Genomic DNA, 20,326 nt, shown 5'->3' with positions numbered 1-20,326 from the left:
TGAAGCCATCTTCCAAGGGCCGTTTGTGATATTAAATTTTGGGGGTTTTGCGTAAGGTGATCCTGAAGCACATAGACGTAGGCTTGCCGTTCTCAGGTCCACACATTTAGAGATCTTTACCTACATCGAGCTATGATATGCCGGGACATGATCTTGTCGACACATCCATCACCCGCAAAAGGGACCGCTTATTACACGGACCCAATCCTTTCGTCTAAATTTGTGATGTGTGTGTCGAGCAGCCGAGATCTTTTCTGACCTGTTACAAAAAGAATGCAACGCACAGGTAAGGGGTTCTTGCAGTTGGTCTGTACTTTCATGATCTCGGAATGGATGGATGGATTGCTGTAGTACGCCCGCCACCACAAACGCCCGGTCGGGTCATAGTATTGCACAATGTGTCCTCACAGCAAGAGGCCTAACAATCATGATCGTTCGAGCAAACAATTTGCAAAAAGATTGATTACAAAGGAGCGCCGACCGACGACGCCTTACCCCTTTCTTTCTCGCGGCCGCGAAGGCGGCGGGCTGAAGAGGGCAGATGCTCCGTTATCTGGTAATGTGTAGGTTTATGCCGCGGATGGGGGACAGATTTCAACAAAAAACGGAGGATGATTCTGACCGTGAGGTGGTGTTGTCACTCGGTCGGTCGGGAGGTCAGTCCAAACGGCTGCCTCTCTCCAACTGGTGAATGTCCTCTGAGTAGGCGGCCCAGCCACTGTGTGTCAAACTGCACGATCAAGTTTAACAAGACTGGTTATTTCGCACGTCCCAGGATGTAAGAGCACAAGACATTACTTGCCCGCTCGTCGGGCCAGCTGTCGGGCTTGGGGCTTTGGGCTGTTTAAAAATCGGAGGAGGAAAAAAAGGCGCGGGTTGGAATGTACCCGGTAATGTGGCAACTGGTTGATTGACCTGAGCGGCGGCCAAGATAACTAACCTCGACGACTAAAGCATAGGAAGATCCGGGGCTGGGAGGCTAAAGGGCATGAATGACCCTTTGGGATTCTCCCCCCCCCCCCAACGAGGGGTCAAAGATGTGTTTGACGGGCGATCATGAACGGCACTGGTAGATCCCGGACTGTCAACTCAATGGAGACAGTTCAAACTTGTCCAGCCGCCGGAGGAGAGAGCCGAGTATGCTCCGTAAAAGAGGTGTGTGTGTGTGTAAGTGTGGTTCGTTTTTCGGTTCGCCTCTTCGTTTAACTTTCGGACTCGAAAAGGAAGGGAAGCGTGTAGCGTGACTTTTTTTGCTGCAAGAAGGAGACGATCAAATTCCCTCCAATCCGGAGGGGTCGTTTGGAGGAAAGCTTCACCGTTGCTTTGGAGCTTGTCGCCCAGCTCCGAGTTGAATGGTGCGGAGATGTCCAATCATTTGTAAAGTTAGGACACAATGGACCCCCTTCTTGGGAGTGGCATGAGGGGTTCTCTACCAATGACCGGGCACAGTGGGGGGTAAAACTCTCGAATGATGAAGAGGGACAGAAAAATTCTTTGAAGGGGTCGGGATAGCTTGGGAAAAAAAGAGGGGGGTTGATGACGATCAAAGATACAAACTCTGGTGGTGGTGGCTGTGACCAAAAACCGGATTGGGCTGCTGTTGATAGTGGTGCAGCTGCAGTTGATGGAGTTGATGGAATGAATGTACACTGTGACTACCTACCTCCCCCAGCCAGCAGCCGGAATTATGAGATGCTCCGTTGGAGGATGCGCCTGACGTGTAAGACAAGAATGAAGTTGTCGTCGGTTCGTAATAATGGAGAAATATTCAGGTCCTACTGCAAGATATCGTTGTGTGCACTAATTAAGCGTTGCGTTGGTGTGGTGGGCGCGTGGTTGTTCAGGTGTCGAAGAAAAGGCTTGGCGGTCGTGGAAGAAGACGAGAGAAGGAGCTTTTACCTGAAACACCACTCTAAGGCCACCCAGCGCCTGTCCTTTGCGCTGTCACTCTCATTCGGATCACTGCCACCACTTGATGATTAACTACTTGAGAATTGACACCGAAGGCACATGTTTGGTGTGTGAAAGTATTTTTTTCCCCGTCAAGACAGACCAAGGCAGCGATGGGCAGACTCACACTCATTCGACTCAAACCTCTTCTTCGGCCGCGATCCTTGGCAACCCGATCGGGCAGGGGTTCTTGACGAAGGCAGGGGTTGGGCAGGGGAATGTGTGTGTGGTCACTGGGCCTGGGAGAGGCTTGCTTGTTATGCAAGTGCAAAAGACAGGGCAGCCCAGACCGTTCATCCGTTCCGTCAGATCAGGGAAAACGGAGAGGGGGGTACGTACCACGCTCTGCTGATGCACCAGCCCTCCATCCATCACCACCCAGCCGACCGACCAGAAACGCCATGGTTGAGAGTGACGGCGGGCCCGGTTCTTGCAGGCCGTTACACCCACTTCTTGGCTTTGGACCGTCACCTTATCCTGCTGTAGCTCTGCATTAAAATAAACCCTCCCGCCCTCTCGGAACATCCTACCCTTCTTCTGGTCTCCCCAATCTCCATACCATAGTCCACGCCCCATTCCAGTGATCCTCAGCTGCTCGCCCCCCTCCCCCACTACGAGAGCTCGATACTAGGGATCGAGAACACGAAGATCATATATCCCTTGGCCACTTGCTTGAATTACATTATACAGTCTTTGCTGGAGGGTCATGTCTTTGGTGGACAGTCACCTCGAGGAGAACAGCCAACCGGACATTGCATATACAAACAAGCAAACAGCAACACAATTTGACGAGCCCATCTTTGACGAGTATCACGATATGGACGAGGAACACCCCGACACACTGGCTCCGAGTCCCAAGAGGGTTCGCACCAATCCCACCAACGACGTCCCTGAGCTTCCCAAAAAGAGTTCGAGGAGGGTGTCAAGGATATTGGACAACCACGGATTGAAGCTGGGAGGAGAGGAAGGACAGGCCACCGCACCGCACGACATCTATCTTTCCTCCGAAGAGGACGCCTCCTCCGACGCCGACGATTTTTCCGAGTATGACTATGACTCGAGCATCGAGGACCCCGACTCTCCCACAGCCGCTACCCGACGAGGCAGCCAGGAGGTCACGGCAAGAGTAGTCTCGGTGGTGTTTGCAGGCAAACCCTCAATCGTCAACCTTTCTCTCAGAAAACAGCGTTCCGTGTCATTGAGCTCGTCTTCTGTGAACACAAGCAGGACAAGGAATAGCACCGAGTCGTCCGAGTCCGAGTCTCTCAAACCATCCACGACAGCACCCATTCACCCTTCCGGTGATCGACCAATCACACCAGCAAGCAGTCTCTCGGCCCGCAGCAGCAACCCCAACAGGCGAAGCAGCAGTAGCTTGCTTTCTGACCTTCTCACCAACAAGAGGAAGCCTCCCGCGTTTCTGAGCATTGACCCTTACGCCAACGGATCTCACTACTCGCTGGAGGCGGTGCCAAAACCGCTTGACAGTCTGGAGGGGGAGACTGCCAAAACACCACGGACGCCTACTCAGATCTTGAAGGGTGTCACGAGGTCGTTTAGCTTGGCTCGCAAGAAGAGCCGGCCTACGCTTGACACGTCGGGGTCTAGTGTGTCACACCAGCCAAGACCGTCGACCAGCACTAAGAGGAGCTCGTTGCAACACTCTGTCTCTGTCTCGGACGACCAACTCGAGGAGCATGACGAGGAAAAGGAGAACATCAGCAGCAGGATTGGCGACAAGACACCCCAGACCCCGATCACATACAACGACATCCTCAGGGCTGTCAAGAAGAATGCCATTGTCATGAGTGGATCGCAGCCAGGTCTTCCGAGTGATATCCTCTCACCGACATCGCCAAATACGGAGAGGCAGAAGAGGGGGATCTTGAGCGGGTTGTCAGCTAGGAGGAGGAGTGTGAAGTTTACTGGGAGGGTTTAAGGCACTGGATCAGATTGCATTTTACGCACACACATTACACTGACAATACTATCAGCATGGCATGGAGTTTATTGGATTTGGGATTACAAAGCGGGGGCATATAATGATGGGATGATAAACCACCCCTTGAAGGGCAAGGCGTTTTTGATTTTGCTAGGAGGGTGGGATATGACTTTGGGCTGGATTGAAATGATATATATGATACCACTTGGGAAGGATACAAGCATTTTTTTTTTTTGCAACCACAATAAGCAAGGCAGGCACAAAGGATATCTGAAATATTTTGAAGCAATTTGCCTACAAACTTTTAATGTGACAATGAACTTAGTCTCCGTAACCATCCCATTCAAGGATCAATCACCGCCGAGTCGGTCACGATGTTTCACCTCCCCCCTCCCTTCCCGTCCACTGGGATCACCACCCTCGCGGTTTTACTTATCGCTTGTGTCTTTGACACTGCAACATTGTCATTATTCTCGTGATGGAAGAAAAGCTTGTCGTATTGTCAGGGTTTTTTTTGGGGGGGGGTTTCTTCAACCCCTCCTTGGCGAGATGATAGGGAGCTCTCCCTTTCAGGTTGAGGTGTGGTGGTGGGGGTGTTAGTTTCAGGAGTTCAGGGGGTGGAAATGTTTCAACTCGCCTCTCTTCTTCAACCAACTTCTCCCGGGAACCAACGGAATGAGAGATTTCATTTCCTGGGAGAGCCACCGTTACAGAGTTGTCGTGATGATCACCGTTGCATTCTTATCATCACATTTTCCATAGAAATGCGCATCATCACCTTTTACCCCACCCGTGAAGCGAGAGCAACGGCAACAGTAAAACAAAACCATCACGGTACGACAGAAGGATGAAGAAAAAGACGATTGCTCGCTTGCTACCTTGCATGATTTTCGCTCCCCGGCTTTCCCACGTTTGGTTGGCGTTGGCGGATTAAAAGCATGTATAGGCATAACGCAAGCGATTATGCAGGCACAGACAAGTCAGCGAACAACTTCCTCTCACCGCGTTCCTGCACGATAGTTTTCGTGGGGTAATAATCCCAGTTAGGACGGATTAGGAAGGTTGGTTTTTGGTGTAGTTTTGTCTTGGTGGTGCTCGATTGTGCTGGTATAAGACCCATTTCAGAGCTTCTCATTGGAGCAGGAATTATAAGGAGTTCTTTTGTTGCGCGGTAGGTGGGATACCCCGCGGCATAACAGAGCCAGCCGTCTTCTTCCATCCAGATTTTTTTTTTGTTTTTTTTTTTTTGTTTTTCTGTTGTTGAGGCTTGGGGGATTGATCCAACCAGTCAGTGGTTCCGGAGTTGAGGCCAACGTGATGTTGAAAAGCTGGGGTGGGTGCAAGGCCACCTACCTGTGCCACCTTGGGAATTCTACCCCTTAAACGGCAGTTGGGGCCTCCTGTTCCTGAATGAGGGGAGGTGGTAGAGCTATGGGATGTTACTGGTTGCCGGGATTCCGAGCTGGCTTGGTGTAGAAGGTGGGATGATTGGATTTGAATTTCTTGAGGAAGATTCATGATCGGCTTTTCCCCTGAAGACACAACTTCTATTCTCTATGTTGAGGTGATCGCAAGGTTCCTTCCTTACCTACAATCCAGGAGAGCAAGTAAGAAAGTGCTCCCGACCGCAGATACCACACACTTTTGAAGGAAAGAACGCCACAGTTTCCAACACCGAAGCCTCGCTCCACAGAAGGCAAGGCAGGTAGTGGTCCCAGCCGCACTTGCAGTAGGAGCTGACGACTGGTCCTTCCTTCCTCCCAAAGTTTCGATTGTTTCGAAGAAAATGTGGAGGATCTGCAAGGCACATCAGGTCAAGCATAAATCCACGCCACGATTGTGCGTTCGGGTCAGCTTCAATCCCTCTGACCGGGGAAGTAGGCAGACGGTTGAAACATGAGGTAAGTCTGGGTCGTGATCGGGCCGGTTGGGAGGATGGTTTGAGACGGGATGAGCATGATTATCATCGACGTGTTCTTCGGACTGAGAGTAAGACAACGGAGTTGATGGCCATCTCACCGTTTCTCATCCATCCCAAGCTAGCACCATTCATCACGATCAGGTGTGTCAGCAGCTTCATGCTGATGCCTACCTACCAACTTTCCTCCTCCCCCGCCTACGGGACAAAACTTCATCGTCAGATAGGAACCCCCTCGCCATCTCCCCCAACCCAACCTTCAAAGTTACAAATAGCTAACAACTGATATACCGCACCATCCTGTACATCATAACACCCACAACTATGCCCCAGTCCCAAGTTGGCCATAGGTACCGAGCCGTCCAGTTAGTAACAATGGAGACACTACTCACAAGAAACCCCAACCCCAAATCAGTCATCTCTACCGAGCCGTCCTGCCGGTTCAAACTTCCCAGCCATGCCAACCCAACAAAATATCAAACTAGGGGCAGTGGATGTAAAGAGAATCCCACAACACCATCCTCAGGGAATCTCATTGTTCATGCAAGATTGCAAGCCCACCAATAGGACCACTTCCCAGTCGCAAGACACTCCCCCATTGCTGACCCGTCCCGGAGTTACGTCGTCCGAACTTTTTACATATGTGGGAGGTTCAGGTTCGGTAGGTCCGTAATAGCTAACGCATGAATCTCGGCAGCGGCCGGTGCTACTACTTTCTAGCTTGAATTTTTCTTTGATCCAACTGAACGGGCAGCGGGATAAGCGAGGCAAAACGGAGGAGGGCTTTAGGACCCGGGATTTGTTGGTGAGAAAACAAAAAAGAATAGACATTCATTGTGTGCTAAGTTTGGACGGGACCGGGTGGGAGGGGGTGAAAGGGGTGGGGCCAGAACGGGGGTGGTGGGGACCGCCGAAAGCCGAGACGAGCTGGCCCCGGCCCCGGCCTGGGGACCAACCCGGCAAAGGGGACCAAACCAGCTTTTGTGTTCCGGTATGTTTAGGATGAGGAAGCGTGTCGAGGAAGGAGGAGGGATGGGATCTGCAAAGCAAAACATGATGAAAGGTCCACTCGATTAGACCAGGGGGGCAAGTTGGAGTACGAGAAAATGGTTGGAGATGAGAGTCGTTTTGCAAGGAATTTCATATACCTCATATTCTCATGTTCTGCATTTCTAAAAGAAGACAAAGCGACACTTCACAATAGATAGATACCGATCGTCCGTCATGAACAAAAAGGAAAAGGAAACCCCAACGCCCCCCCATCCATCCATCCTCTTTCCATGTCCATATCCAAATCCTTCCTTCCTTCCTACCTACCTACCTACCTAGCCTAACCCCCGAGAAAAAACATCCTGTCGTTGTTGAAACCCAATTTTTGCTCACCTGTATGCGTCTGTGCCCCCCGCTCTGCTCAAAGAAAGTCCGCATGGTGCGAAAAATATGAAGACAACAAACCAGAGAATATTAAGTGTAAAAAAGCAAAAAGAAATCATCCAGCAAAGTTGCCCCTTTCTGGTTTTCTGTCTTCAAGTCATTGCACCCTAACGACCTTGGTCTTGCTCTTCTTCTGCTCCAGCGTCCCTTCGACCCAAACACCCACCTCCCTCAGCGCCCTTCTCGGCTCTCTCTTCCTCTTGAGCAGAAACCCTTGCAGTTCCGCAGGCGAGAACTGCCCCTCGGGGATCTTGGAGGCAAAGCCCTGCGCGATCTTGTCGAGTTCTTCCGGGGTGATGGGTTTCAGGTCGTCAATCTCCTCGGCGAGGAGCTTGCTGACTTCCTCCGGGGCAAAAGATATCTTTGTTGGGGAGGCAGAGGAGGGGAGGGAGCAGAGGTCAGAGTCGAGGTCGACTGCTGTTGTGGTGACCGATGTGTCGGTTAGGTTGCCGTCTTTCTCGCCGCTGTTGTCATTGAGGGGAAGCTGACGAACCACCGGGGCGGAGATGGTCCTTGTAATTTTGTTGGAGGGAGAACGGAAGAAGGCGAGGCGGGAGCGGAGACGGGTGGTGGCGGTAGACTGGGGCCTGTCCTCCTTTTTCAAAGGCGTGGTGGCGGTCCGGTCGGCGTCGTACATCCTCTTGAACAACTCACAGGTTTGTTCCCTGGTGGCGTTGGTAAAGGCGATTTGAAGATCGACCCGCCCGGGGCGAATGAGAGCCTCATCGAGTGTCTCCGGTTTGTTAGTTGTCATGATCAAAACCCGGCCCTCGTGAGAGGCGACGCCATCAATAGCATTAAGCAGGCCAGAGAGTGAAATGCCTTTCTTATCTGTAGATTCACTCGATGACTGCTTCTTGAGCTCCCGGGCCAAGTCGGCGACGTTCCATTCCGAAGACTTTTTTTCTTTGGAATCCTTGTCCTTCTTCTTTGACTTGTCCTTGGACTTCTCGTCACTGTCGTCACCGTCTTCAGAAGCAGGAGTTGAGTCGCCCGGGCGAGCAAGTCCAGCTGTGTCAATGTCCTCGAGCAGTACCACACAGCGACGCGGAAGGGAATTGAAGAGTGCACAAAGGTCTTCTTCGGTTAGAGACGGGTCAAGGAGCGAGATAACGTAAATGTCAAGGCCAAACACACCGGCCAGGGCAAAGGACAGCGACGTTTTGCCTGTCCCTGGCGGGCCGTGGAAAAGATAGCCTCGACGGAGGGGAATACCGCGATTTGCATACCTGAAATAGAGAGTTAGAATATTATTCCATATGATGCGGTTCGTGAGAGAAATACTTACCATCGCGGAGTAGAAGGGTGGAGGTACTCGTTCATGTCGTAAAGCACTTGCACCTTTTGCTTCTCATCCAGTACCACCGTCTTCATGGGGCGAACCGGCCGATTTGCCACCATGGACCAGCTGTGCCGGCCACCATAGCTCCTCATGCTCTGTGAAGCCGGACGTTTGACAATGGTCCTGGCGTTGTGCTCGCTGTAGTACTCTTGCTTCGCATGCTCCAGAAGGCGCTTGATAGGCTCAGGCGAACGGCCGTAGCAGGACAGAACAAGTGACTCCCTGTCCCTGTACTGCGAGCCGCCCCAGCTGTTGTCTGTGTGCAGCGTCTCCTGCTGCCGGCTCAACGCGAAATACTTGCCCCGGAACCAAAAGTTGTGCAGTCCGATTGCGGGCGTAAAACGAGGGGGGCACTTGGACTCTTGGTTGGAGAAGTTGAGGTTGACCCCTTCGCCGTCGGGCGAGATTTTGGTCCGGAACAAATCTGCCTCGTCCGCCTCTTCTGATGTTGGCTTGAACCACGTCTCTGCCGTCAGAGAGCGAGATTCGGTCATGTCCTGCCGGTTGGCGAGGAACTTCATCACGTGGTCGTAGATGTTATCCCCGCTGTTGACCTGAACCGAGGCGGTAAAATACCTTCCCAGAATTGACATGACGTTTGCGTAGATATGCACCCACGTCTTGTTGAAAGCCCAAGCCAGTCCAAATGAGGTCAGAATATACGCTGGGTTTAAACCCAGTGTGCCGAGGCGACCGCCGGCCAAGTCGTAGAAAATCATGAACAGATTCAAAAATGGGTTGAACTGCAAACCGAGCAGTGGCGTGAGGGTTTCGACGATATTCTGGGTGGCATTGTTGTCTTCTGCGCTCATATTACCAACAAATGGAGGTAGAGCCGTCCGAAGGAGGTGGGAGAAGTCCATATTGTCTGAAGAATCTTGTGTAGAGAAAGAAGAAGAGAGAAGAGAAAACCGACTTCACCAACGAGCCGCTGTTAAATGGGCCGTGAGGAGTTGGTTCTGGAGGTATTGAGGCCTCTGTCGAGCTGTTGGCTGCGTTCGAGAGACTTCCTGCAAGTACTCAATCCAGAAGAAGAAAGCCTGGAGGAAGCAGAGCCCTTTAATACTCCTAGGCCGAGAAACCAGAGCAGAGACGTGCATGAAGCCTACCTAGGTAGGAAGAAAGGAAGAGGTCGCCTTACCCATTACGCGGGCCATGCTTAACTACCCCCTTTGGGCAGCAGCCAAATCCGCAAATCAGCCTTACAGAGAAGAAACCGGGGAAAACACTCGCTCATGCCAGTCTTTGTCCTCTTTTTCCGGTTTTCTGGATCAGCGGGTGCCAAACTCATCGTGCTTGCCTCTCTTGTGGCAATACGTTCACGAGAAATGGTGTGGCCACACAGAGATCAACTTTCTGGGGGAGAGGTGCTCGGGTAGCAGCATGGCTAGTGTTTTGTCTCCCGCAAAGAAATGGCAGAGATTTCTGTCTTGCGTCTCTGCTGTATCACATGCTTAACCCACGTTCGTCTTGATATTCTAGTACAAGCCATTCCCCCGGGTCCTCTGGAATCCATAGAGAACCGCTTGCGCAGTTACTGGACCGGTTGAGAACAGACCACAACAAACAAACAATTGCAGTGTTGCTTGCCTGTGCAGTGTAAACCCCGCAAAACGCGCTCCGTCGCGGAGGCCGGTGATGAGGAGAAACAACACCAAAGGTCGCTACGTAGGCCGGCCTAGTCTGACCCGCAGTGAGGCCACGGTGATATCGCTCCTGTGGGACTTGGGTAGAGTGATACCAGCCCCAGGTGACCCAGGGAAGTGGTAAGTTTAGGGAATGGCTGCCTTTCCCGCTTTATTTTGACTGCTTTTCGACAAGCCCGATAGCCTGCGGCCCAAAGGGCCCTGATGCAGGGGACCGAGAGGTGATTCTGGACGATCGTTGGTGTGGTGGATGAAGGGTCGAACCAACAACAAAGGCCCAACTGCACGCTCTGCTGCAAAGCGTCCCCCACCCTCGGGCATGCAAGCAGCTTCGAGAGTGGAAAAGCAGCATCGTATGCTGTGGCACTCACCGAGAACCTAGTCACGTCCTGTGGTGAACCCTTCTTTTGCAAGTGAAACGGTACCAGGTCTGGAACCAACACCTACCTGACACAGAGAATGATATGGGCTGCCGGTGATCTCGGTCGAACATGGCCTAGGCAACAACAGCAAAGTCGAAAAGGTCAGGCGGCATGTGAGTGAGTTAGTTTTTTCTGACCGAATGTTCATTGATATGTGGCGATAGCTTGTTTTCAAAGAAGGTGGTCTCTGCGATAGATGAGGCTCAACCAAGAGCAAGGGGTGTTATTGAAAGAAGTATAACGATGACACTTCTTGATTTAGTCACCGCAATCCCTCACAAAGAGGTTGCCGGTGCCTGTCACTACCTGCAAGTCATCACCTGGGCCACCATTCGACACCTAGAAGGGAAGGCACTATCTACTCAGTGTGTCGTCCGGGGCGGATTCCGTTAGTCAACGTGCCTCGGTTATGCACCACCACACACCATCCCAGCACCCTAAGAAGCCTATCATGCAAGGCTGTAGGAACATCAAGCTTAGCATCGGCTCCTCTTATTCCTCATCACCTGAACTAATTTTCCACGTAGGATTCAAGGCAAAAAAGAAAACTCTTCAAGGACTCATACCTACCTAGTCATCCAGGCACACTCCGGGTCAAGAGGCAAAAGGATATGCTTCAGGCATGAGCAACAGCCACAACAACCACGAGCCACTGGAGGCATCCCATTCCCTCCATAAACAAAACCGTCATCTCCAGCCTCAGCGGCCGCCTTGAGCTGAAATAAGGCCATTCCCCTCGATTCAACTAAAGTTCAAACTCTTGAAGATGAATGCACCCTGAAGCACATATGGGCAAAGCCCAGCCTTCCTTTCCTATCCAGTCGTCACTTACATCAACCGGTGGCCACCTCCACAAGGCCACCTATCCAACCGGCCCACTTTCTGATTTTCCAATCCTGATCCGGCAGGCCTTGCAGCTGAACACCCACCTCACAGATGAACACCAAAGCCCGGGTACCTTACTCGTGCCGAAGCTGGGCGAGGCAACCAGCCCCATGGAGGGTGAGCTGCATCTGAGGTGGTGTGGGAAAAGACCTACTCATGAACCAGGCCAGCTCCTCAAGCGAACTACAAATTTTTGTACTACCCCCCCTGATCGGCCGCTCGCCCTAGGTATGCATAGGTTTGTAAGCTGCAAGTGAGTGAAAAGTGCACATGTATAAACTTGCGTCTGCGTGTGATGAGGCCTTTACATCGGTAGCCTGCCGGTAGATATGGGGTCTTTTAGCCCCCATTGATGGTCTTCAGGCTGCAGCCTCGCGGTTGAAAACTAACGATTCGTTTACATCTACTGACATGTAAAACAAAACAGAGCAGCTCACGAAAAGGCCGCCCCCAACTCTTGAGTATCTGATCTATCTAGATACTACCCGCAAACAAGACCCAAAAAACGGACCCGATCTACCTATCGGTAGATAATTTCTTGCATGTTCAACCAACCAAACGAAACCACATATCATATGGCCAAAAACTTGGGCATAGACGTCTACATGAAGCATGTACGCTGTCTCAAGATTCAGACCCTAAGAAAACATCTCCAACCAAATCACCACGCAGCTCGGGTATACCCCTCAGTTGACGATCTTTCCCGTTGTCGACTCGATATCGTCGGCACCACCCTGCACATTCGGCGTATCCCCAATTTTCAGCAGCCTGGCCCTCTCAGCCTCGACCCTTGCGAGTTCCTGCATCAATTTGGCATCCAGCTCCTTGCGTGCTCTTTCAATCACAGAATCCTGCTCCTTGCGAACTCTCTCCATCGCGTTCTTCCACACAGCGTCGTGTTCCTGACGGACCTTCTCCGTTGCACCCCCCCAGAGAAAACTCTCTGGGCCACCAAGGAGAGGAGCTTCCACTTCCAAAGTCAACTTCTCCTCGGCTGGTTTGGCGTTAACTCCATTTCCATTCTCTCTGCCCCCCACAGACCCCCTCCGGCTATTAGCCATGCTCTCCTCATTCTCCAACCACAGATGGCCCCCCGCCTCCTTCAACAAACCGACACACTCTTCGCTCTTCGGCGTCGTCCCGCTGGCAACCATTTTTTCCGCCAAATAAAGCGGCGTGTTGTTCGCCCGGTTCCTGACGTGTACGCTAGCGCCCCGCTCGAGGACCTCCCTGAGGATCTTTGGCTCGGGCCCGACAGCGGCAAGATGAACGGCCGTGTTGCCAGCGTAGTCCGCCTTTTTGAGGAGCTGGTGGTTGAACTCGTCCCCTTCCAAAAGCTCCCGTACGGTGCGGAGGTCGCCGTTGCTGATTGCGTAGCCTAGGGCTGTAAAAGCTGATTCTGTAGACAGAAAAATAAATCAGTTAGGATTAACCACTCAAGAGAAATGTGAAAATCAACAATTAAAAAAAAAAACCTACCCGCAGCCGTAATCTTCCCCACCACATCTTCCTCCACCACCCCAGCCGGGTGAACAAAGCTCGCGACCCTCAACTCCGTCATCTCCCCCCTCAAACTCCGTCCCATCATCTCCTTCACCTCCTCCAACCCAACCGTCCCCCTATCCTTCAACGCCAGCAAATAACTCAGCTTCGTCAACGCCGCCTCCGTCGTCAAATCTCCCCCAAACACCACCCCCGCCCTCCCCAGCGCCGTCCCCGGCGCGTACAACGGGCTCACAAACCCATTAGTACACTGGCTGACATTAACAATGACAATCCCCCTCTCAACCGCCTGTTTGATCGCCTTTGTGAGATGCCCATCCACACCCCCCGGTGCATTCCCCATGCCAAACGTCTCGAGAACCAAACCCCTCAGGTCAGGGACACGAAGGACAGAGTCGACCAGCTGAGGCCAGATGCCGGGAAAGATGCGAAGCGAGGCAACGTGAGTCGTGTCGAGAGTTTTGGTGACGTTGAATTCTTTGATGCGGGTTGGGCGCCGCACTAAACCCCAGTTTACATCTACTCCCAAACTTGTCACCTTCGCCAGGGGGTCAGAGTTGGGGGAGTCGAACGCTTCGAAGCTCGAGGCCGAGACTTTTGTTGTGCGGTTCCCTCTGAACAAAGTGTGATGGAAAAAAAGGCAGACTTCCGGGATGGTGAATGTGCCTGCGATGATGAGACTGCCCAGTAAATTGTCGACGGCGTCGGATTGGAGGGCAAAGATTGAGGCCTGGGAGCCGGTGAGGATGACTGGTTTGCCGAGATCAGAAAGCATGAACGACAGGGCCGAAGCGGTGTAAGCTAGCGAGTCGGTGCCGTGGAGGATGACGAAGCCGTCGAAGAGGTGGTAGTTTTGCTGGATGGTGAGGGCGATGTCTGTCCACCCTGCCGATGCGATGCTAGAGGAGTCGAGGAGGGGGGAGAACTCGAGGATGGAGTAGCGGATGTGTTTGCAGTAGGCTGAGGTGGGGGTCCGGAGGGAGGATAGGGTGAGTTTGTGGCCTTCTTTTGTGTAGGCTGTTATATTGGCTGTGATGGGGGGTTAGTCAACGTGTAGAACTGAGGGTGATAAAGGTAAGGTATACTTACTGGACGGAGCCGTGCTGTCGTTGAAGGAAGGTCGGGGGGCCATGGCAAGTTCGAGAAAGCCGCTCATTGGGACGAGGCCATCGGCGGAGGGCTGCATACAAATTGTGCCGCCGGTCATGATGATGAGGACCCGGGACTCGGGGAACTTCCGGTCCGGGTTGCCCTCCATGAAAGTGACGCCGCCCATTCTGCCGGCCCTGTTGAATGTCGAACTGAACTAAATCGAGAATTTCGGCAAGTTTGAGGCAGGTTTGTCTACTTGAGTGCTGGTCGGTTGAAATAGTGTTGTTCCTTGGTGGAGAACCTGGGGGCGTTTTATACACCTTCCTATTTCCCAATTGATGGCGAACAAGGCTCAATACTGTGTCTCGGTAGCTTTACCGCCACCGAGAGTCAAAATTTACGAAAATACGTTTCGAGTTCAAAAAACAAAACCCGATTGTTACTTCTCAAAATCGAGCTCCGGTGGCCGGTGAGCATCCCGGAAGCGGGTGAGTTCGGATCGGCTTTTTCGTCGTCACATCAATCCTTCCATCGGCAACTGAACCACCGCTTTACCCAAACGCTCACCGGTCAGGCAGCAGATGAAATCGGGATGACACCTGAAAACGAGTTATTGGGAAGGTGATGCGGTCACGCGCTGGCAGTTGCTGGCAAGGAGCGCCATCTGTTGACTAAGAGAAAGTCAATTGCGGAGCGTCCGACTGGACAAAGAGCAACCCCCCTCAAACCCCAAGGCCGTTGATAACCTTGGTGCAGAAGTAAAGAACGGTCCCGTCTTCGGGGAACAATGAAACAATGCATTGTGGCTCTGGCTGCTGGCGAAGGTGCTTGCGAAAAGCAGAGATAAGCTCGTCGAGGAGACGGAAACTGATAAAGCAGCTTGTTCCGACGAAACACAGCCCGATAGCGGAAGGGAAGGGCCTCAGCGTTGCAGACTGGCGGTAAAGAGCTGCTGTTGGTACGCCTGTCTCCACGCGTTCGTGCCTTTGCTTTGTGACAGCTGTGTTTGGCTTCAGGATGAGATGAACAAGTTTATAAGAGGACGGGTTGCTTGAAAAAGGGGCAAGAGGGCTTTTTATAGGCCATTTATGTCCATGGAGGTTCCGCGGGGGTTGTTCACGACCTCCACACTGTCATTGGCGTAGTCTGTGAGAGCTTCTCATTGCGTAACGGCACTTTATGGTGGGGGTACCCCGCCATGAGCTCCCGACAGCCCTGTGTCAAAGCCGGGGCTGAGGCTAAGGTTAGAAGGAAGAGATAGCAATCGTGTGGCTACCTATCTGCCAGTATGTTTCGTGATTGGTGATTGTATGATGAGAAGGCACACTCTCAGCAACTGTCAAGCGAGCACTCGCAACTAGACGGGCCAGAAGGAGCTTTTGACACAATTGCCCACACCTTATAGAAACGCATACAGAAAAGAAGTTTGAGAGGCCAAATGTTAATGAGCGGGAACCTGGCGTGCCTGGAAGAAGGACCCCCGGGATGGATACCCCTCGGGCCGGGCAGGCCGGCAGAGAGAGCTCGCCGTTGAACGCATAACGGCCCCACCTTGCTTGGCAGGGTCTCGGGTCTCCGCCATTCTTGCTACCCCACTATCTTTTCGCAGTTGTGTGGATGCCAAGCTCCAGTTCACAACTTTTTGGCGGGGCAGATGGAAGGGCAGGACCCCGCGCTGCATTGATGCGACTCTGCTGGTAGGCTGCCTTGCGACGAGGAGGGGCAGAACCTTTTTTTTTTTTTTTTTTTTTTTTGCGCCTGTCGAGGGTCTATCAGTTACCTGTAGCTTAAAAAGCCAACCAACTCTCTGTCCCACGGCACTTCTTTTCTTACTTCTTCACCGCATATTCTCCTCCTCTCACATCACACTCTCGACCCGTCTCCCCAGTCTTTTACCATTCAAATCAGACACAATGGCCATCGTCACCGCCGAAGAGATCTTCGCTACCTACGACCAGCTGGGTGAAATCGAGGCTCAGTTCGACGATGTCGAGACCGAGATTAGTGAGTTCCCACCCCCGCGACCGTTGCTGCGCCCTTGCGACTGCTGAATACTAACGCTTTGAACCTCCCAGTCCGCCACCAGTACAACCTTTCCAAGGACCTCTACGTAAAGCGCGCCGAGATCGTCTCCAAGATCGAGCACTTCTGGCCCCTTGTTATCGAGCAGGCCCCCGAGGACATTGACGCCTTCATCCAGCCCACCGATGCTCAGATCCTCCTCGGTTCCATCAAGTCCATTGACGTCAAGCGCTTCGAGATCGACACCCCCGTTAAGGGCGGAGACCCCCGCAGTGTCTCCATCAAGTTCGAGTTCGAGGAGAATGACTACTTTGAGGACAAGGTCCTCGAGAAGAAGTTCTGGTGGCGCCACGGCAAGGACGGCTTCGTCGGCTATGTCAGCGAGCCTGTCGATATCAAGTGGAAGGACGGCAAGGACCTGACCAACGGTCTTTTGTCCCTTGCCAAGGCTGCCTGGGAGGAGGAGAAGGCTGCCCCCAAGAAGGAGGGTAAGGAGAAGAAGGAGCTCACCCCCAAGCAGAAGGAGCTGAAGGAGAAAATCGAAGCCGAGGACGCTGGTTCTGTGAGCTTCTTCTGCTTCTTCGGCTTCATTGGCGAACGAGTCTCCGCCGAGGAGAACATCGAGGCCCTCAAGAAGGAGGCCGAGGACCGCAAGAAGCGCCAGGCCGGCGAGAAGGTCGAGGAGGATGAGGAGATGAAGGAGGATGAGGATGATGAGGATTGGGAGGACGAGGAAGAGCTTGACATTTTCCCTGATGGCGATACCGTTGCCATGGCGATTGCTGATGACCTCTGGCCCAACGCCCTCAAGTACTTCCGTAAGTGGCCCCCGTTGACAGAGTTAGCAGTGAACAGAATGTAGAATACTAACAACCAAACAGAGCAGGCCCAGGAGAGCGACGACATCAGCGATGGCGAGGATGATGAGTCTGACGACGATGAGTCTGAGGAGGATGGCGACAAGCCCAGCAAGAAGCACAAGGCCTGCGCCCACGGGTGCAAGCACTAAGTTGCCGTTAGGTTGAGGAGTGTTAGGATACCCATTTCGTTGCGTGTTTTTTCAGCGCAAATCTTGTTACTGTTATGATGTGTATAGAGGATAGACAAAAAGGAGGTTATGAAGGATTTCTCTGGGTCAAGTGAAGTCGTACTTGACAGACATTGGTCTGGAAACATTCGAGCCTTGGCACGCTTGAGTGGTGGTCATTGTGTTGTCATCAATCAGGGGTCGACTTAGCAAAGAGAAACCTTTCTAAACTGGCATGGGCAGTCTCGACGTATTCTCTTCTGGATATCACTAGCTAACAACCGTCTGATATGTAGCATGATTGATCCAAGATCTTTTCATGCCAAGACATCCAGATCTCAACTGATGGCGATTCGTGGCAGTGGGGGGAGACAGGGGTCGGCCCTCTCCTTGCACAGCCCTCCGGGACAACGTCAACAGGGCACCTGAAACACATCAGGTTTGGGGTCGACATGTCAAGTCAACCGGGCGTCAGCAGCAAGCCAAATTGCAGTTGCACTTGGCTTGGGCTGAGATTCATGTGCTTTGTTTCCCTCTTGTCTTTTTTCCATCCAGGTCTAGGCTGGATGGGGGTTTGTGAAACTTTGGCAGCTTGGCAGATCTGTGATCTTCCATCTCATCTTTTCTCTCTCTCTCTCTCTCTCTCTCCCTCTCTCTCTCTCTTTCACTTCCTCTCCTTCTCCCTTTTACATTACCACCGCCTGTTGTCCATCTGCCATTTTGGTTCATGGGCTTAGAGGTGTGACTCTCTTTCTTTTCTCTTTTCTCTCTCTTCTCCTTCGTTTCGATTTGAAGTAACAACCCCCACCTAGACGGTCGGTGAGCGTTCGTTTTTTATATACAGATATACACACCTCTGGGTTAGGCTTTTTTTGCGACTTCTTTATTTCCTTTTCGACTATACGTTCTTTGAGGCTGTGCCCTTTCTTGGTTTTCGACTCCCACTGTCCCCGCGCTCGGCAATCTTGTTACTGTTCGAAGGATCCTTCGACCTACTTGAGACGGGCTTTTTGTCTGACGATACGAGGTTACCATTGTGGCTGTTTTCTCACTCAACCAACGGCCGACCGTGCGCCAGTTTCTAAGCGACAAGTTGGAAGGAAGGCTTGAAATTTGGGGGCCTGAAAAGAAGGGTTGATATCAACCTTATTGCTAGAGGCCTGAGACCAACTGTTGTAGGACAAGAGAAGGGGAGACTGATTCGACGGTTCGGATTTGCTTTGAGGCTGGACAAACGGACAGGACCATACCAGGCACCTACTGATATACCTATTCACGGATGGACTATCAGTTGCTTCGCTGTATACCTTGAGCTCTCTGACGCTGTTGGTGGTTTGGTGGTTTTTTTCTCTATCATTGCTTGGTAGGGGCTTCTTCGATTCTTTTTTGTTGTATTTTCTTCTTTACACATACACACACACACACTCGATATCATGAGGTTATTAGGAGGCATCCTTGGGATGGCGAGTTTGTTGATGCAGACTGTCACAGCCATTGACATGGTAATAAGTGATGAAGGTCAGTCACCCTATACCTTTTTCCTCCTTTAACCATCACCAACCTAACCCCACCCCCCCTCCTCCAGCTTCCGTGAAAGCCGCCGCCGCTGAAATCGCCTTCGGCCTCACAAAGTACTACACCGGCCACCTCCCCGGCGACACCCCCGGCAACCTCCCAGACCCCTACTTCTGGTGGGAAGCAGGCGCCATGTTCGGCACCCTAATCGACTACTGGCAGCTCACCGGCGACGACACCTACAACGATATCACAAAGCAAGCCATCCTCCACCAAGCCGCCCCTACCCGGGACTTCATGCCCCGCAACCAAACCCGCACGCTGGGCAACGACGACCAAGGCTTCTGGGCCATGACAGCCATGACAGCCGCCGAGCTCAAATTCCCCGACCCTGGGCCCGACCAACCTCAATACCTCGCCCTCGCCCAAGCAGTCTTCAACCAATGGGCCCAACGCTGGGAGGAAAACGAGTCCTCCGGCTGCGGCGGCGGCCTCCCCTGGCAAATCTTCCGCTTCAACCGCGGCTTCAACTACCGCAACTCCATCTCCAACGGCTGCTTCTTCAACATCGCCTCCCGACTAGCTCGCTTCACGGGTAACGTCACCTACGCCGAGTGGGCAGCCAAGATCTACACCTGGCAGGAAGAGACCGGCCTTTTTCGGGACGGTGACGTGCTAGACGGCGTGACGGTCAAGCCGGAGGAAGGCAACAGCTGTGACTCCATCGACGAGATCCAGTGGACGTACAACGCGGGCATTTTCATCCACGGGTCGGCGGTGATGTATAATTTTACCGATGGGAACCCGATCTGGAAACGACGCCTCGACAGCCACTTGGCTTCGGCCGAGAGGACTTTCTTCACCAACAGCACCGATGGGGAGAGGGTCATGTTTGAACAGTTTTGTGAACCTCCAGGATTTTGCGATATTGATCAGCGGAGTTTCAAGGGGTATCTCACTCGTTGGCTGGCGAGGACGACACAGCTGGCGCCTTATACGTTCGAGTCCATATCCCCGCTTCTGACCAATAGCGCTATTGCAGCGGCGAAGGCCTGTTCGGGTTCGCCGACTGAGGCACCACCTGGGGAGCAACCCTTTCGTGGCAGGCCAGGGACGGCTTGTGGGTTCAGCTGGACAAAGGGGGGGTATGACGGGATGAACGGGGTGGGGGAGCAGATGAATGCCTTGAGTGCGGTGGCGTCGACGTTGGTGGATAGGGTTGATGTGCCTGTTACGGGGGACACGGGCGGGACGAGCAAGGGGGATGTGAATGGGGGTGCGGACGGGCCGGGGAGTTGGATGACGGGGAAGGAGTACAAGCCCATCACCACGGGGGAGAGGGTCGCGGCCGGGTTTGTGACGGCGGCGATGGTTTTTGGGGTTATTGGGGGGAGTGCATTCCTCATACTATAAGTAGGGAGGGCGGTGGTGTAGTTTTATGACTGTTATGGCATTTTTGGATATATCGGTTCATTATTGGGTTCTGGGAATCTGGTTTGGGGATTATTATACTTTACATACCTTTTTTTCTTTCTTATAGGAAAAATTCTAGGGGGGCATTATTACCCTTTTTCTAGGGGGGGCATTACCCCTCATACCACAACATACCTTTCCCATCACACCCGATC

At 52.6% G+C, this 20,326-nt stretch overlaps 5 protein-coding genes across 5 annotated transcripts; 3 read left to right on the top strand and 2 right to left on the bottom strand.

Moving 5' to 3' along the window:
* Window positions 1–2,656: 2,656 nt before the first annotated feature.
* QC763_211520 (uncharacterized protein) lies at window positions 2,657–3,889 on the top strand (the record flags this gene model as incomplete). The annotated part of the gene is made up of 1 exon (XM_062910194.1): window positions 2,657–3,889. The coding sequence occupies one exon, from the start codon at window positions 2,657–2,659 to the stop codon at window positions 3,887–3,889; it is 1,233 nt and encodes a 410-aa protein (XP_062769085.1).
* Window positions 3,890–6,919: 3,030 nt separating this feature from the next.
* On the bottom strand, window positions 6,920–10,909 carry QC763_211510 (uncharacterized protein). The gene is made up of 2 exons (XM_062910193.1): window positions 8,533–10,909; window positions 6,920–8,473 (listed from the first exon to the last, which is right to left on the bottom strand). Exons 1-2 carry the CDS (start codon window positions 9,447–9,449, stop codon window positions 7,342–7,344), a joined length of 2,049 nt encoding a protein of 682 aa, XP_062769084.1. The 5' UTR covers window positions 9,450–10,909; the 3' UTR covers window positions 6,920–7,341.
* Window positions 10,910–11,901: 992 nt separating this feature from the next.
* QC763_211500 (uncharacterized protein) lies at window positions 11,902–15,244 on the bottom strand. The gene is made up of 3 exons (XM_062910192.1): window positions 14,132–15,244; window positions 13,019–14,071; window positions 11,902–12,938 (listed from the first exon to the last, which is right to left on the bottom strand). The coding sequence occupies exons 1-3, from the start codon at window positions 14,316–14,318 to the stop codon at window positions 12,226–12,228; spliced, it is 1,953 nt and encodes a 650-aa protein (XP_062769083.1). The 5' UTR covers window positions 14,319–15,244; the 3' UTR covers window positions 11,902–12,225.
* Window positions 15,245–15,709: 465 nt separating this feature from the next.
* QC763_211490 (uncharacterized protein) lies at window positions 15,710–17,297 on the top strand. The gene is made up of 3 exons (XM_062910191.1): window positions 15,710–16,138; window positions 16,210–16,974; window positions 17,038–17,297. The coding sequence occupies exons 1-3, from the start codon at window positions 16,048–16,050 to the stop codon at window positions 17,163–17,165; spliced, it is 984 nt and encodes a 327-aa protein (XP_062769082.1). The 5' UTR covers window positions 15,710–16,047; the 3' UTR covers window positions 17,166–17,297.
* A 1,319-nt stretch (window positions 17,298–18,616) lies between these two features.
* Window positions 18,617–20,111, top strand: QC763_211480 (uncharacterized protein; the record flags this gene model as incomplete). Its single annotated transcript, XM_062910190.1, has 2 exons — window positions 18,617–18,692; window positions 18,769–20,111. 2 exons carry the CDS (start codon window positions 18,617–18,619, stop codon window positions 20,109–20,111), a joined length of 1,419 nt encoding a protein of 472 aa, XP_062769081.1.
* Between the last annotated feature and the right edge of the window lie 215 nt (window positions 20,112–20,326).

Source organism: Podospora pseudopauciseta, assembly GCF_035222475.1.
Source record: "Podospora pseudopauciseta strain CBS 411.78 chromosome 2 map unlocalized CBS411.78m_2, whole genome shotgun sequence".
In the NCBI taxonomy this organism is placed as follows: Eukaryota; Fungi; Ascomycota; class Sordariomycetes; order Sordariales; family Podosporaceae; genus Podospora; species Podospora pseudopauciseta.
This window is presented reverse-complemented; position numbering and strand designations above follow the sequence as displayed.

What these genes read in the sequence shown, in the direction of transcription:
- QC763_211510 (XM_062910193.1), bottom strand. Translation starts at nt 9,449, where the DNA reads ATGGACTTCTCCCACCTCCTTCGGACGGCTCTACCTCCATTTGTTGGT. An exon ending in CACCCTTCTACTCCGCGATG is followed by an intron (nt 8,474 to 8,532) that starts GTAAGTATTTCT and finishes TCTCTATTTCAG; the next exon opens with GTATGCAAATCGCGGTATTC.
- QC763_211500 (XM_062910192.1), bottom strand. Translation starts at nt 14,318, where the DNA reads ATGGGCGGCGTCACTTTCATGGAGGGCAACCCGGACCGGAAGTTCCCC. An exon ending in CGACAGCACGGCTCCGTCCA is followed by an intron (nt 14,072 to 14,131) that starts GTAAGTATACCT and finishes CCCCCATCACAG; the next exon opens with CCAATATAACAGCCTACACA. An exon ending in GGGGAAGATTACGGCTGCGG is followed by an intron (nt 12,939 to 13,018) that starts GTAGGTTTTTTT and finishes TTCTGTCTACAG; the next exon opens with AATCAGCTTTTACAGCCCTA.
- QC763_211490 (XM_062910191.1), top strand. Translation starts at nt 16,048, where the DNA reads ATGGCCATCGTCACCGCCGAAGAGATCTTCGCTACCTACGACCAGCTG. An exon ending in CGATGTCGAGACCGAGATTA is followed by an intron (nt 16,139 to 16,209) that starts GTGAGTTCCCAC and finishes TGAACCTCCCAG; the next exon opens with TCCGCCACCAGTACAACCTT. An exon ending in CAACGCCCTCAAGTACTTCC is followed by an intron (nt 16,975 to 17,037) that starts GTAAGTGGCCCC and finishes ACAACCAAACAG; the next exon opens with AGCAGGCCCAGGAGAGCGAC.